At 39.1% G+C, this 14,560-nt stretch overlaps 1 protein-coding gene across 2 annotated transcripts in view; it reads left to right on the forward strand.

The window, feature by feature from the left end:
- Positions 1-12,921, forward strand: part of ALDH1A2 (aldehyde dehydrogenase 1 family member A2) — a gene marked incomplete at both ends in the record, with an annotated part of 52,504 nt that extends 39,583 nt beyond the window's left edge. For both annotated transcript variants that reach the window (XM_080625974.1, XM_080625975.1), the window contains 6 exons: positions 3,645-3,747; positions 6,678-6,862; positions 7,598-7,762; positions 8,199-8,356; positions 9,139-9,213; positions 12,849-12,921. In XM_080625974.1, the coding sequence (XP_080482100.1) occupies positions 3,645-3,747; positions 6,678-6,862; positions 7,598-7,762; positions 8,199-8,356; positions 9,139-9,213; positions 12,849-12,921 (759 nt within the window). The remainder of the gene's footprint in view (positions 1-3,644; positions 3,748-6,677; positions 6,863-7,597; positions 7,763-8,198; positions 8,357-9,138; positions 9,214-12,848) is intronic.
- Positions 12,922-14,560: the final 1,639 nt, after the last annotated feature.

The following is a 14,560-nucleotide window of genomic DNA, read 5'->3' on the forward strand; positions in this document are numbered from 1 at the left end:
CATGCCATGAAGTCCTAAAATGTTTCTCAGAAAGATATTGCATACAATCTGGAATTCAAGAAAAAATGAGGCAAGCTAAGCAAGCAGCAGCATGGGTTTGAAAGTTTTGTCAAAACCCTGACATCCTGTGCCTCAGTAGCTGGAGAGGGAAAACTGCAAGTCCAAAAAACACAGAAAATTCCTGTCTGATCATACGATCTCCCCAAAATTTAATCAATCTCTTGTAACCTAAACCATTTACTGTTCTTCAGATGTTCTTTCAGTATCCCAAGAAAGGTATATCAAAGGTAGGCAGTAACTGAAGATGTACGTCTTCTCTGTCAATTTTTGCACTCTTCATGGAATCTTTTAATCTACGTTTTCTCTGTGCAGTCTTACCTTCACAGTCTTAACTGTGGCAGCGTGCAAATAAATGACCTACTGTTCAGCTAGACTGCTGTTCCCCTACATTCAGGTGTTCCCTAATGACTTAATGCATATCTGTGATCAAAAGGAGGTTCAGAGCAGAGGAGAAGCCAGACATTCTGACAGAACTGTAGGGGAAGTATCACAAATCTTGGAGGTTTGCTTTTGACTCACAAGACTCCCAGTGCTTTAATAGTAACAGGCAAACCCACCTGTACCATTTAGAAACACAGATTTTTGTTTAAAAACAAAGAAAATTAAGAGAGCATGAAAAGCAACAGACTTTTCTGTATTTCTGCACGAAGTATTTAAAATGCGACGGCATAAGCCTCTTGAAAGACACATTAAACTTCCAAACACAGAAGGCATAAATAAGTACAATCAAATGCTTTGTATCATGTATCTCAATGCTTAATGTCATACACTTTACAGTCCAGAAACAGGCTCTTGCAGGACTGTTCTTCAAATCACCTTTTTGTACAGAGGTGCCACAAAATGCTTCTTCAATCTTTTGTTGTTGTTCTGAATAACAAATTGCTTTCTCTGAGGTGGGCCAAATTACATCTGCCTCACCCTCCATGCAGCTTACAAGGTTATGGTACTTCACAAGCTATCCAGGGATACTCCTGATATCAATCTTGAAGCCTATTCAAAACAAGGATGGGGAGTCAGGGCTTTCTCTGCCAACATTCCTGCTGGATAATCGCACAGCTCCATTATCTGTGGGGGAGTCCTCTCTTCCAGCGTTCCCTCACAAGGCCGAACTGCCTATTGGGAGCTCGCAGATATAGCTGAGAGACACCACAGGAAGCATGTACTGAAAGACCATAGAGATTGCAACACTATCACTTATCCCTTTCATGCTGTTTTTCTCCAGAAAGAGAGGGTCAGACAAAAGGCTGCCTTTGTCACTAAATAATCACAGTGCCTGCTGCCTTCCCTAAGCCTTTTCTCAACCTGTAAGTGCGTAGGGCGCAATAGGAACACAGTGAACAAAAATGCTGAGCAGCATGAGCCCTACCATCCTGATGTATGCACTGATTTCTAACGGGAGGGACAGAGTGAAGCTGTCTGTTAGGTTTATACTTGGGGACTTGACAACCACCTCCCTGTATTAACAATACTCTGGACCATATTTTTCTGAACTAGCACCATTGCCTCCAAGCCCTTTGGACTCCAGTATTTGCCACATACATATTTATCATATACATAATAAGTGGATTTGCATATTTGTCAATCCGTGGTTTGTACAGAATCCTTTCCAAATCTTTACTTACATAGATGTTAAAGTGGTAGAATGGAAGGCAGAGAGATGTGAGCTAAACATATTGCTCTGGCTTCCTTGTCTGTTCTGCTGTTTGTGAATTTTTGAGTGGGAATAGCTGGTGGTTGTTCTTTGAGAGAGGGAGGTTCAAGGCAGTGAGGGTGTGAATGGTATTGGCTGGCACTGGCTATAAACATGGCACTGTCACTGATTTCCAGTGTACATTTTCAGCACAGTTTGAGAGACTGGAATTTCCAGATGACATGCTCAATGTATGTGGTGGGGGTGGAGGGCAGAAAAGGTCCTTCTTTTTCTTGTTCACTTCTGGCTGTCAGTCAAACATAGCAATAAAATCAGCTCCAATTAAGGGGATATGCAAGGAATTTCATGATAATGTCAACACTCCGTTCCACTGATACAGGGGTAAAGAAAAGAAGCTAATTTTAAATTTATAGACTGGGTTTTTGTAAGAAATAACCAGTCACAGTTGACTGTGGTATCACCAGATAAACAGTTAATCACAAAGGTACATGAAGTGGTTGACAATTCCTTCATTATCCTGTGGGGTTCTTGCTTTGTTTTTTCTGTGGGGGTCCTGGTTTCTGTTTCATTTGCTTTCTGATTACTCCAGTGCTGACTTAACTTTCTCCAGCAGACTGCCTTCAGTTCTCTGAAGAGATTCAGCTTCTCATCCATTAACCCCTTACTGCAGGGAATTACACTCACCTGCCCTCAGAAATAGGAAACAGCTAGAGAGATCAGAATACTATGTGGAAAGTCTAGCTCTGGATTCACTCCCGTCTTACCTCACATCTAACTCTCTGTGTGCCCACAAAGCATGTCCCAATTAAAAGAACGCATTTATCAAGGCTCTCAAACTTCTGAATATTCAATAGACACTTTTAATCCTGTGTTTTACCATGTAGGGCCGAAATCTACCTGTGATTACTTCCATGGCTGCAAAATGGGCATAGTTACACTGCAACACTATAAATCTGATCAATTTTGGATTCATTGATCCAGGGAGGTGAAAATTTCCGGGGAGCACAAGCTGCCTCTCCATCTGTACTGATGTGGAAACAATGTCAAACATGTAGCTGTCAGATTGGTACTCCATTGAACCTACCCTCATGTTCCTTGATGAGAGCTGCAGTCTGTGGCTGCTCCAGCTGATCCCACAATCTACAAAGACATTTTGGAGGTGCTTTTGACTCCCTAAACCGGTAATTAGATTATCTGTGGTGCAGCTGAGGGTCACGTCTGGAATGGTGCTTTTGTAACTTCTTGCCCTACTTGATATTCTGCTATGTGCTCTTAATCCTGCAGAAAAGGCTGATGATTTCATCAGAATTTGACATACTCTGGCTCATGATTTCATGGTCAAATTACTTAAATGTTTGGGCACTGTAAATTATATTTTGAGGAGAACAAATGCCCTCATACACAGATTGGCTAGCAGTTTAGTAACTATAAATAGTAAAGGGTGAAATAAATTATAAAAGCAGTGATCATGTGGGGTAACTATAAAGAAGTATAATAGCAGTTATGATTAATGAATAGTAATATGCTTAATACATGCTCAGATGTCAGATCTATTTTTTTTCCACTAAAAATTATTTAACTAAATCTCTTAATAATAGTATCTAAAAGCTTGTGAACATGCCACTAGTTTGGATGGAAGCAGTTCTAGTTACACCAAGTTCAGATTTTTAATTCAGCCTTCCTACTGCACCCTGAAAGCAAGCCCCAAGCTGTTTCAGCATAGATACAACTGAGTGAAGGGTACTCTGTGCTCTGCCTCATCCCTTCCCAATTTCTAGCAAAAAGCCTGGAAAGCTGTCCACTGCTGATGAGAATCTGGACTGAAGAACCTGCTGGCTTATTTAAAGCTCTGTTCCAATGATAGCCAACATTGGCTGTTAAAGTGAACTGTATGACTACATTCCCTGTAAAATGTATCTCCATTTCCTTTCAGGTTGGGAAGCTGATCCAAGAAGCAGCTGGAAGGAGTAATTTGAAGAGAGTTACACTGGAGCTGGGTGGGAAAAGCCCAAACATTATTTTTGCAGATGCTGACTGTAAGTCAGCACTTCCATATTTTTCTTATAAATGTGTTTGTGTGGTGGTTTTTCTTTTTCTTTCTTTTCTTTTTTAATTTATTTTAGGGCACATTTTTCATACAAAGTGACTTCGCCCAGTAGAGCTATATCTAATGGCACTTTTAATCTTACAGAAGCAGCCTGAGGGGTGATATTTTTTATAAAAAGACAATATTTGAATCCACAGATTCAGAGACAACAAAAAAGCAGAAAAAAAGTTACAAATAACATATATAAACATATAGAAATGGCATTACCCACAGTCGTGGTCCCATGCACATCTATCATCCTCAGCTCCACAAAAAGGTGGTTTAAGTGCTTTACATTTGGAAATTCTATGATTTTTTTGGCTTCACAGCATTATTAAAAGGGAGGGCTTTAATTTACCTTTGAATTACTAATCTGGTCAGTGCAATATTCCTTTGATAAGGTGTTTTGATAGTAGGTATAAACGAAGATTATACCATTTTTTAAATTTTCAGAATTGAAAAATTGTGTATTGAAATATCCTCATTGCCACTGTCAGCAGGGAACTGAAGATTTTGGCAGCTGGATGATGTTGTGCAGCTGAGATTTTTGGCACCTGAGAAGGAAAGGGCAGCTGTTTAGGACAGGATGAAAACACAAACTCGAAGTCTCTACCTAAATGATCAGCAACGAAATAGCTAAAAATGTTGATATCTCAATAATCAGCAGTAGATTTTGACATTAACACCCCACTAAGATAAATGAGACAGTTCACACCTTGCTCTGAGCTCTTGTTTCAGGCTGTGTGCAAGTGCACTGTACTCAATGCCTTCTCTGAGAACTTTGTAACCCAAACAAATAGACATAGAAGGATTTGATCTTTTAATTTAGAGGGGAAGGCGAATAGACAAATGATTCTGAATAGCATGAATTACGAGAGTTGGTCACAAGCCTGTATTCATCTTACAAACTTCCTGATATTTGAAAGACTAGGGAAAGCTGGAGAACTTTTCAAGAGCTTTTCTACATAGAAATGTTTCACCAACTTGGGGATCTAAATTACAGCCAGTTGTGCTTGTAAGCTGAAAAGGCTCTCATCAGCTGGAGCCAAATGCAGATGTTACAACCTTCTACCCCAGTTACTCATCCTCATCTCTCACCAGAAATCACATCCCAAATGTCCCTAAGCTACTAACTCAGACTGGATTATCTGAACATTTCCAAAAGAGTGATATATGCTGGGGGCAGGTCTGTGTTATGGTCTTCCGTAGGGGAAGAACAAATGCTCCTACCTGCCATACAGACCTGTACTTTATCTGTGACTTGCTGTATTTGCCAAAAAAGGTTGAGAACCTTGGGAGAAGTTGCAGGTAATGGGGGAATAACAGAGCACAGTCTTCTTCCTGTCTGTTCTACAGTATGTCATACTAAAGTTATCTGGTCTTCCCACAATTACAACCACTGGTACCTGACCTGAGATTCAGATTTCAAAGCACCAATTATTTAAGAACAGCAGGCAATTTGCTCACCATTCCAAAGGAGCTGTTTGTTCGGTTTGAGGAACACTGTGCCAAAGGTTAGCAGAAAGCATGAAAAAGCTGGTGAAAGTTTAGTCCACCCAAAAACCAGAAGAGTGGTTAGAGCCCCTTGTGGTGGAAAACTGAGGTAACAATAGAGGAAACATCAGTTAATCAGTTCTCTCCACTAGCGTTTTCAATCTCCATGAACTGAATTTGAATAGTGGTCCAGGGAACACACCATATAATTTTTTTTTCTCCACAATGAGGGCAGAATAAGACATTTCTGTTACATGGAGTTGTCTAGAATGTGCTGAAAGCACTGTTGCTTTGTTTATTCCATTAAAGACTGTACTTTAAGCAATGTTGCAAAGTGCTACAGCTGATAACAGGTATGACAGTGCTGTAGGATATCACTGTTTAAGGATGCTTTCAATATTCTTGTCTAGTCAGCTATTACACCCAATGGGAGAATTTAGCTCTGAATGTCTAAATACAACTGGATCCTCTCTTGCTCGGATAGTAGATGTGTTAGTTGTGCCTGCAAGGACGTTAGAGTAGAAATCAACGGTTGATTGTTCTATAATTGACCTGTATTTTTAAAGCCTTGCCCAGTTGTCTGCATAGGCTGAAAAGATGTTTCTGTCTTGCAGGAAAATAATGTGGCCTTTTGGGAAGGACAGGTCTTTCAATTATCAAAGTTAAATTCTCTCAACCGCTTGGTTGGCTCCAATTCTCATGTATACAGTATTAAATCAAGTGCAAACTTGCAATCACAAATTTCCCCCTCCTCTACCCACCCGAGTCAGACAGACTTCTGTAATGTGGGGCACAAAGCCACTTCCTAAGGTCTCCTGTGAGTTTTAGTTGATAAATTACATGTTGCTGGCATATAAGACACTGCTGAAGTTCTTGCATACCCTATTTCTGTAGACTGCTAAAGTACTGTCTTGATGTAACTTGATTTAATTTTTGCAGTGGATATAAAGCAATATTTTGTGACTTGTATCATGAGATGGCATGTAGAATGTATTACTTATGGACCCTCCTTTACCTAGACAATGTCTGAAGTCCCAGGTGGTCCTTTGCAAACTAGTGTTTCTGAAACAATTGTAATGCTCCTAATATCCCTCCCGTATAGCTGTGTCCTGGGTGGAATAAATGAGGAAAAAAATCAGCTTCAGACATGTTTAAAATCTCCATATTTTCACAGGGATTATGATGCAAAATGAAATGAATCACCTTAATTTATGACCCTACACACAATATTATGTTTTGATTTGGTCACTCTTGTTTTATTTAACCAAACCCTACTTCTGCTTTGAAGTTTTGGGAATGTGGCACAATGTAATATGCATGACAGTGGTGCAATAGCACCTGTGTCTATGAAGTTTCAGAGCAACATATGCTGTCTTGTTTTTTTAGTGGACTATGCTGTGGAACAAGCTCACCAAGGGGTCTTCTTCAATCAAGGCCAATGCTGCACTGCAGGCTCACGGATTTATGTGGAAGAATCAATCTACGAAGAGTTTGTTAAAAGAAGTGTAGAACGTGCAAAGAGAAGAGTTGTGGGGAGTCCTTTTGATCCAACCACAGAACAAGGTCCACAGGTAAAGGAATAGAGCTTTGACTCTACAGTCCAGCCACTGCCTGAAGTATCTAAACTCTTCTAAGACAGAGGTCGGTCAGTACATGCTCACTCACAGTCCAGGGTACCTGACATGATAAACGTTTTAAAGATCAAAATTTTAAAGTAGATAATCTGTGCAGCTCAGAGGTGCTTTTTGTTAAAGAAAAATACTCATCTTCAATATCAATAGGTTTGCCTCCCAGCTTTAACCACAAGATTCTGGTCTTCAGCATCCACAGCTGTAAACCGTGAGAAGCTCTCAAAAGTTTCCGTGGACACTTACTTTCAAGAATTGTTTACAACTATTTACTGTACTCATTGACCACTAGAAAGAGAGGAATTCTAAGCAAAAAATGGGCAGAATTAGAAATAGGTCTTTAGAAAATGTTCCTGCCACTAATAACCAGCTGGGCTGACACCATTTTCAGGAAGTTAACCTGGAACAGAAAATAACAATGTTTTGTTTGCGCTTAGAAAACCAGACTGCTTAGCAAGAATGTGGATTGAGCCACATACATGAGGGGACACATCCTTAAGAAGACTAAGCCCTAGGTTACAGTCAAACAGCCATTTGTAGATCTTTGGCATCTACAGCTCAAAGAGCAGTGAATACAAGCAGGAGTCTACTCTCTGGGACATGATGCCTAAAAAAACAATTTTCACTTGATTGTCAAGTGTATGGTCTGCAAGTTAAAAAGCTGCTTCTCTCTTTCAGATTGATAAAAAACAATACAACAAGATCTTGGAACTGATTCAGAGTGGCATTACTGAAGGAGCAAAACTTGAATGTGGGGGCAAAGGGCTAGGAAGAAAGGGCTTCTTCATTGAACCAACAGTGTTTTCCAATGTAACAGATGACATGCGGATTGCCAAGGAGGAGGTATTCACATACACGGGCAAAATCACTTTAGAATGTCCTAAAGATGACTTTTTTTTCTTTTGCTTACTTTAGAGACAAAAGCATTAGAGTGAAAATTACCACTATGCTTAAAAAAAAAAAAAAAAAGTAAAATCTTTAAATCTTTTCAGAACTCCTGATGCACACACAGCAACTGACAATATGAGTTGGGTAAAGGAGCTCTATTTTTACACTGGCTGTAAAGTCTCAGATCTCCAAGGTCAAGGAAAGAATGGATGAGTTCCACTGAGAGACAACTGCTTTGGGAAATTCATGCAGTTTTACAGACACTATTAAATGATGCTCTGGGAATTCATAAAGACTATAACAGGAGAGAAGAGAAAAATGCAGAATAAAACAGGAATAATATGTCTCTGAGTGGGCTGGTTTATTTATTAATGATTAATCTTTCTTGCAGATTTTTGGGCCTGTTCAAGAAATACTGAGATTTAAAACCATGGATGAAGTTATAGAGAGAGCCAACAATTCTGATTTTGGGCTGGTAGCTGCTGTCTTTACAAATGACATAAACAAGGCCCTGACAGTCTCTTCAGCAATGCAGGCTGGAACAGTCTGGTAAGGCAGAAGTTATCACTCTTCTGCTATTGGAGATAAAGGGTTTGACTCACTATCACCTCAGTTTTGCACCCTTTGTCTGAAAAATGTTTATCTAGACCATCCTGGTGGTGAATCACTAACCAAGATACAGAACAGCTGTAGGGAGATGTGACTCTGCTCACTGGGGGTGAAAACTGGAAAGTGCCTGGCTTGCCATTAGCATGGTGGCCACACTGCTGAATGGCATTCCTGAAAACAAACAAAGCAGAGTATAAATGATCCTTTCTGTGGAACAGAAGAATCCTGTGAGGTTTCTGCTAAAGGCACAAAATATCATGTACATTTAAGGAACTGAGGGGACACCTTTCCCTCTAGTCCTTAAAAATAAGTAACACCTCTTCTACAGTTTAATAGCTTGCAATTTGGTATGTCAAGCCTGGGTATTCTAAAGATCCAGAAGAAATCAGAGAGAAAACGGACAAATTAAAATCTAATAGCTCCGTGTTATGAACTGGCACTGAGGTTTGTCAGCACATTAACAGCTCATTACTGAAGTTTTGCTTCCAAGTATTCCGTGCTCTCCCCTCCAGTCCTCACAGGCCAAATCCCTTTCTCCTAATGAGTAAGGAGCAGAATATTGTGTTTTGTGGTATAAATACCTAATTTCTTTTCAACATGAGACAAGGTTGTTATTACTATGAGGTGTACAGTGTCTCGAACCCTACATGTTTCAGCCCCTCCCCGAGTTGTTCAAAGGTCTCTGACAGTGCAGTTGGACTGAATACCTCTTCCTGTTACAGGATAAATTGCTACAATGCCCTAAATGCCCAAAGTCCTTTTGGAGGATTCAAAATGTCTGGCAATGGGAGAGAGATGTAAGTATTATTCTGCTGTCTTCTAAACTGTTTTCAGCTCTACTATTTAATAAACATTGGTGAATCCTTCTATGCAAATTAAGATCAGAAAAAATTCCCATCTGGGGATTGAGGCATAATATAAGATGACAAATTGCAAGTGATTTACATGACTTACTTGTAACCTGTGTTTTCTGAGATTTTTTTCTTAGCCATATTAACTAGCACTTTTGCAGAAAGATTCTCTGTTTAGTACTGCTGTGTGTTTGTTGACTGGTTTGGTGGTCGTGTTTCAGAGTTTTTGCCATATATTTTGCCTCTCTTGCTATTTTTTCCTTTCTTTACTTTTTCTTACATTTATTAACATAAGTGCATCTGAATTTTATTAAGATGTTATCTCTTCCAGATTTATAAACAAAGTTAAATGAAATCAGGCCTAGAGAAGGCTAGAAAAACGTGTTTACATCCCTTTCAAAAAATCACCTTCCATTACAAAGCTTTTTATCCATCTTATTCCATTTAGAACTAAGTGGCAAGTATTTTGAAATGGAGCTCCAAGCTCAAATACTGTCCCAGGTACCTAATTTAAAGTCTTACCAGTTTTTAATTCTCATTACAATCACAAGGAAGTTGAGCAATTGCATCAGCCCCAGATTGGTTACATGTACAAAGGATTCAGTTAATTTCTGTGCAGGAGGCATGTATACCAGATACGTCTCACCTAAGCTTTCAAAATAGCTTATGGCTAATGGCAAACTCAGCAGTAAAACTAAAGTAAGGTCAAACTCTTTAAAACTTTAAATACGTTGAGGTATACAACTTGATCTATAAAATAAGCTCTATGTAGTCTGAAATATTTTCCCTCATTAGGGAGTACTTTGAATAACACATTCATACTAGTCTCCACATTCATGAGCTATGAGGTGATCTCACACTGGCATAAATATGTCAGCTCATCTAACTCTTATCATTGTGAAAATATTCTAAAACTACTAAGCTCCATAGAGCACATGAGTAACTTGACACCCAAAAGTGACCCCGTTGACTTCAGGGAGGTTAACTGTGCAAGCAAGATATTGATAGCAAGGAGTTTTTGAAAGTGGAGGAAACCAACCAGGCAGCACCCCAGATCCCATGGAAAAATCTATGGTACTTGTATACTTGATTCTCATCTAGAGCTTTGAAAATATTCATCATAAACAATAAATGTTTGGAATGGCAGTAATCTGTATCTTGCAAAGATGCCTAAAAACCTACTTATGAGTAATTATTCTACTCCTTTCAGAACCTCTTTGATCAGATATCAACTTCTAATTCACCTCCTCCCCCCTGGATTAATATCTGCATACTTTTTATTAAAATGCCACGGTTTCTTAAATCTCTGTTCTTAAGGGATACATTTTATAGCATAAATAATGTTGAGTCAGACAACTAAAGAAGAAAAGAAACTAATCAAAAAAAACCAAAACCAAAAGAGATAAAGTGTCCATACATACGTGTGTTATTGCTAAGTTAATAGTGTGTTACAGTCAAATCATAATTGTGCCACTGTGCTGCCTGTGCTAGCACTGTATTATTTGGGACTTGTTTTTTCCTGCATTTAATTTCACAGATTTTTATAACACATGGTGAAGAAAATGAACACAGGAAGTTGAGATCTGCTGCACTCATTTCACACTCCCACAACATGTAGCAGGGTATGCACATAGCAGTAGAGCACCAGAACTTACATGCACAATACAACTGATTTCTGTTCACATTAAAACTACTTTAAGAATACAAGAATACTGTAAGCAGTCTGAGATTTTTTTTTTTACATTTACACATCTTCAAGGGAAGGAGGTGTCATTCTATTGTCCGGATAGCTCTGAGATACAGGAGTGCCTAGTTGCATTCCCAAAAAGAAGTGCAAGTTCGAGAATGGCTTGGAGTTACAATTCTTTTCTTTATCTTTTCTGTCTCTGGGATGGAAGAAAGTGTGTAATACTTCTTTTGGAAGAGCAGTTTGTTCCCCTTCCCTTACACCTACACAACCAAGAGATAGCGTTGTGCAAACTTGACCCATGGGCTCCTTCCTTTTCACATACACAACCCTTATTATCACCCTGATACCAAAGTGCCATCCAAAAAGACCCAAAGCGCCATATAACAGGATGTTACTGCTCCTTACTTCCCTGTATTAGGCTGTGGGGACTAGTGAGCCCTTTAATTGAACACACACTGGTTCTTCTACTCTGTATGTCTGCAATAACCCATCTGCTTATTCAGCAAGAGCAACTTTTTAACTTTTGAAGAATACTTGCCTTAGAATTCATCACAGTTGTCCACGTCAAAACTTTTGGCCAAAAACCAAACATGTAAGGCCCTGAAGCCTTGGGCTGAAGAAACAAACAATAAATATATCTAATTTTGTTTGCCAGACCAAGATAAGAAACCAGCTGCCGGTCAGAACATAGATAAAGCATATTGTGTACGCTAGGTCATCTACTGACTTGCAGAAATGCATCCAACAGGTGTCTGGAGCTAAGCCGCAGCTCTGCTGAATCAAGCAGAAGCGTTCACACAGACGTACCAGCATTAGTTATTGGGCTCCAAGCAGCTTCTGATGACAGCCTCCACTGAGCCATACGGGAATGGTTCTGTGGCTCAGCCGAGTCTGATAAATAGCTAAAGTTTTTGGTCATTCTTTTGAGACAAATCCACCACTTTCTACTGAAAGCTGGGGGTGGAGTGGTCCAAGTCAATGGGATCCTTTCACTTGTCATAAAATCTTTACTAATATATTTCCTTGCATGTATGTAGGCTCTGATAAACCTTAAAATGCCTCCTGAATCATCAGTCTGAGTTGAACATTAAGCTCTGTATCACGTGTGAGGCTTACCAAGCCAAAAAGCACATCGCAAGGTTTCAAAACTGCAGGTTGACTGAAATGGACTGGTAAATATCAGTATTCCTGCCCAAATGAAGTGACTTTCTTCCCTGGTGTTATATTTTGTGTAAAATTTAAGGTGTAGAGAGAAATGCAAAGTAGGCTATGCAACACCAAGAGCATACAGAAGGGCTTAATGGTTTTAAACAGTGGCCCCTCACTCCATTCTGAAAGACACGCTTATTACAAAGATGTTCTGAGGAATTCCCCTGAAATACTCTGTATGGTGAAGTTAGCATTAAATTCTGCACAGTCAAGTTCATCTTTATCCAGGGTTGTGAGGAGGAGTTCATTTTCCATAATACTCAGTTTGGACCTTTTCTTTCTTGAGTGCAAATATAAGCAGTAATTTTACTGGCCAGTGGTGTAGGTCTTGGTGTTTGGACATTTTCAAGGTCTGGAAAGGACAGAGGACATCACTCCCAACAGTTCCATCAATGGACAGTGAGTATTTCTGGGTTTAATGTCGTTCTGTATCTCCTTGTCAAATGCTGGAGCCTGTCCACTGGAGGGGGGAGAGGGGGTTGACCTAAACTGAAATTTCATCTTCAGGTTTTCTGAAAGATGGCATGAAAGGAAAACCTGTGCAAAATCAGAAAACAACAGAAACCTATGCCAGGAACTTTTGCTCATATCTTAACTTCACCAAGAAATCACTTTGCAGGTTTTTGCTCGATAAAGAATTAATGTCTTGTGTAAGCTGATGCTGCAGTTTGGTCTCTTTTAGGGGTGAATGTGGATTGAGAGAATATTCTGAAGTTAAAACTGTGACAATAAAGATCCCTCAGAAGAACTCCTAAAATGATGAAGGACCACGCCGTGCAGAAGGGCACGTGATGCCACCCTCTCTATTGCTTATGGAGACCAGCACTCAGGAATAAAAAGCATTACACAATATGTATTTAAAAAATTAAGTTGCAATGTATATACTGGGCACATAACTGCATCCCTAAGCAAACCAACTCTGCATGTTTTCACAAAACTCTCCTGAGAACCATTACATCTTTATAAAACAAATCATAACTAGAGATAAAATTGCTATTAGGCATCATTTAATAACAGTTCTAGTTAGAAAACTGTTAAATGCAAATGCATGCACACACACATTTATCTCTTCCTTAAATAAAGAAGTTTCACTGCTTTCAGGATGCCTTCTCAAACAGACCTACCTTGTACTGACATTCTAGATTCAATCATGGCTTTACAAGCCAGATTCTACCCAAAACACTATCAATGAACAGCATAAGTAACATTGATGTTCTTAAAAAAATCAAAAACTCTGAGCAGTAATGAGCCAAAAGCTGGTATATTGGCAACATTCCAATTAGCATGCTCACATAAAGAGATCAGACTGAGGAGGGAATCAAACCATTATATGGATAACGAAATCCAAATACTTATCAGTGAGATTTGAATTTCACAACCCACAGTGATTTCGTTTTCAAAGCTTATTTTCATAATTAGTTTTTGTCTTGCATTAAGCAAAAATCCTCCTTCACTTACAGCAGCTTGAAAGGTTTTACCTACCTGCCAAAAGAGCTTGGCCAGACAGGGTGGGAGGGTGTTAAGGAGGACAGGAACAGATTCCCAAAGGCTTCACAGATAATTTCAGCTTTCACTGCTTGTCTAGCTTTGGTGTTGCTACTGTTGTTTTCACCTTTTTTAAACAACTATATGCACATGCAGACTCCATTTGTTTGCTGTTAAACTGTCCATGGTAACACTGGGAATTAAGTATTTGTTACAGCAGGAAGAACCCACCAAAGCCCACCTGACAAGAAGTAAGCTTGACTTTATTTTCCTCCCAACTGCAGAGCTTATTGATTCCCCATACCTTTTTAAAAGGAGGTTTCATTTTATGTTTTAAGTTAGAATTATGAAAATTTATTTTAAGAAATACAGTAAATCATCTACACTGGGTAGCTCCATTATCTGGGGTGTAAGGACAGAATTATGGCCTCAAGTGTAACAGTTCCCCTAGCTGCAGAGTCTGTACTATGAACTGTTGAAAACTTGAGATCTGATCAGCAAATCACTTCTGCACGTTCTTAACTTCCTTTACTCTCTGAGGAATTCCTCATAGATTTGAAGGTGTGTGTGTCCTTAAACTTACTGCTGGATTAGGACAAGAGTATCCAGCACTCTGTAGTGTGGTGGCCATCAATATTTTGTATTTTTAACTCGTGTCAAACTGTATGTTTTTAAAGCAATATGTATACATAATGTTATTCAGAAATGACAGTACATTTGCAGACATGGAGATGAATCAAAATATTCCTGAGTTGTTAAATGCAAGTGCCATATAGTTTGAAATGTAGTGTACGTCAGAGTGAAGAAAACCAAACTACAGCAAGTAAGAGATTAGTTATCTTTTAAACTGCAATACAAAATCTGAAAAAGGAGATTTTACTTCTTTTCTCCTATTTACTTAAAAAAGAC

This window comes from Psittacula echo (genome assembly GCF_963264785.1).
Source record: "Psittacula echo genome assembly, chromosome: 10".
Classification (NCBI taxonomy): domain Eukaryota; kingdom Metazoa; phylum Chordata; class Aves; order Psittaciformes; family Psittacidae; genus Psittacula; species Psittacula echo.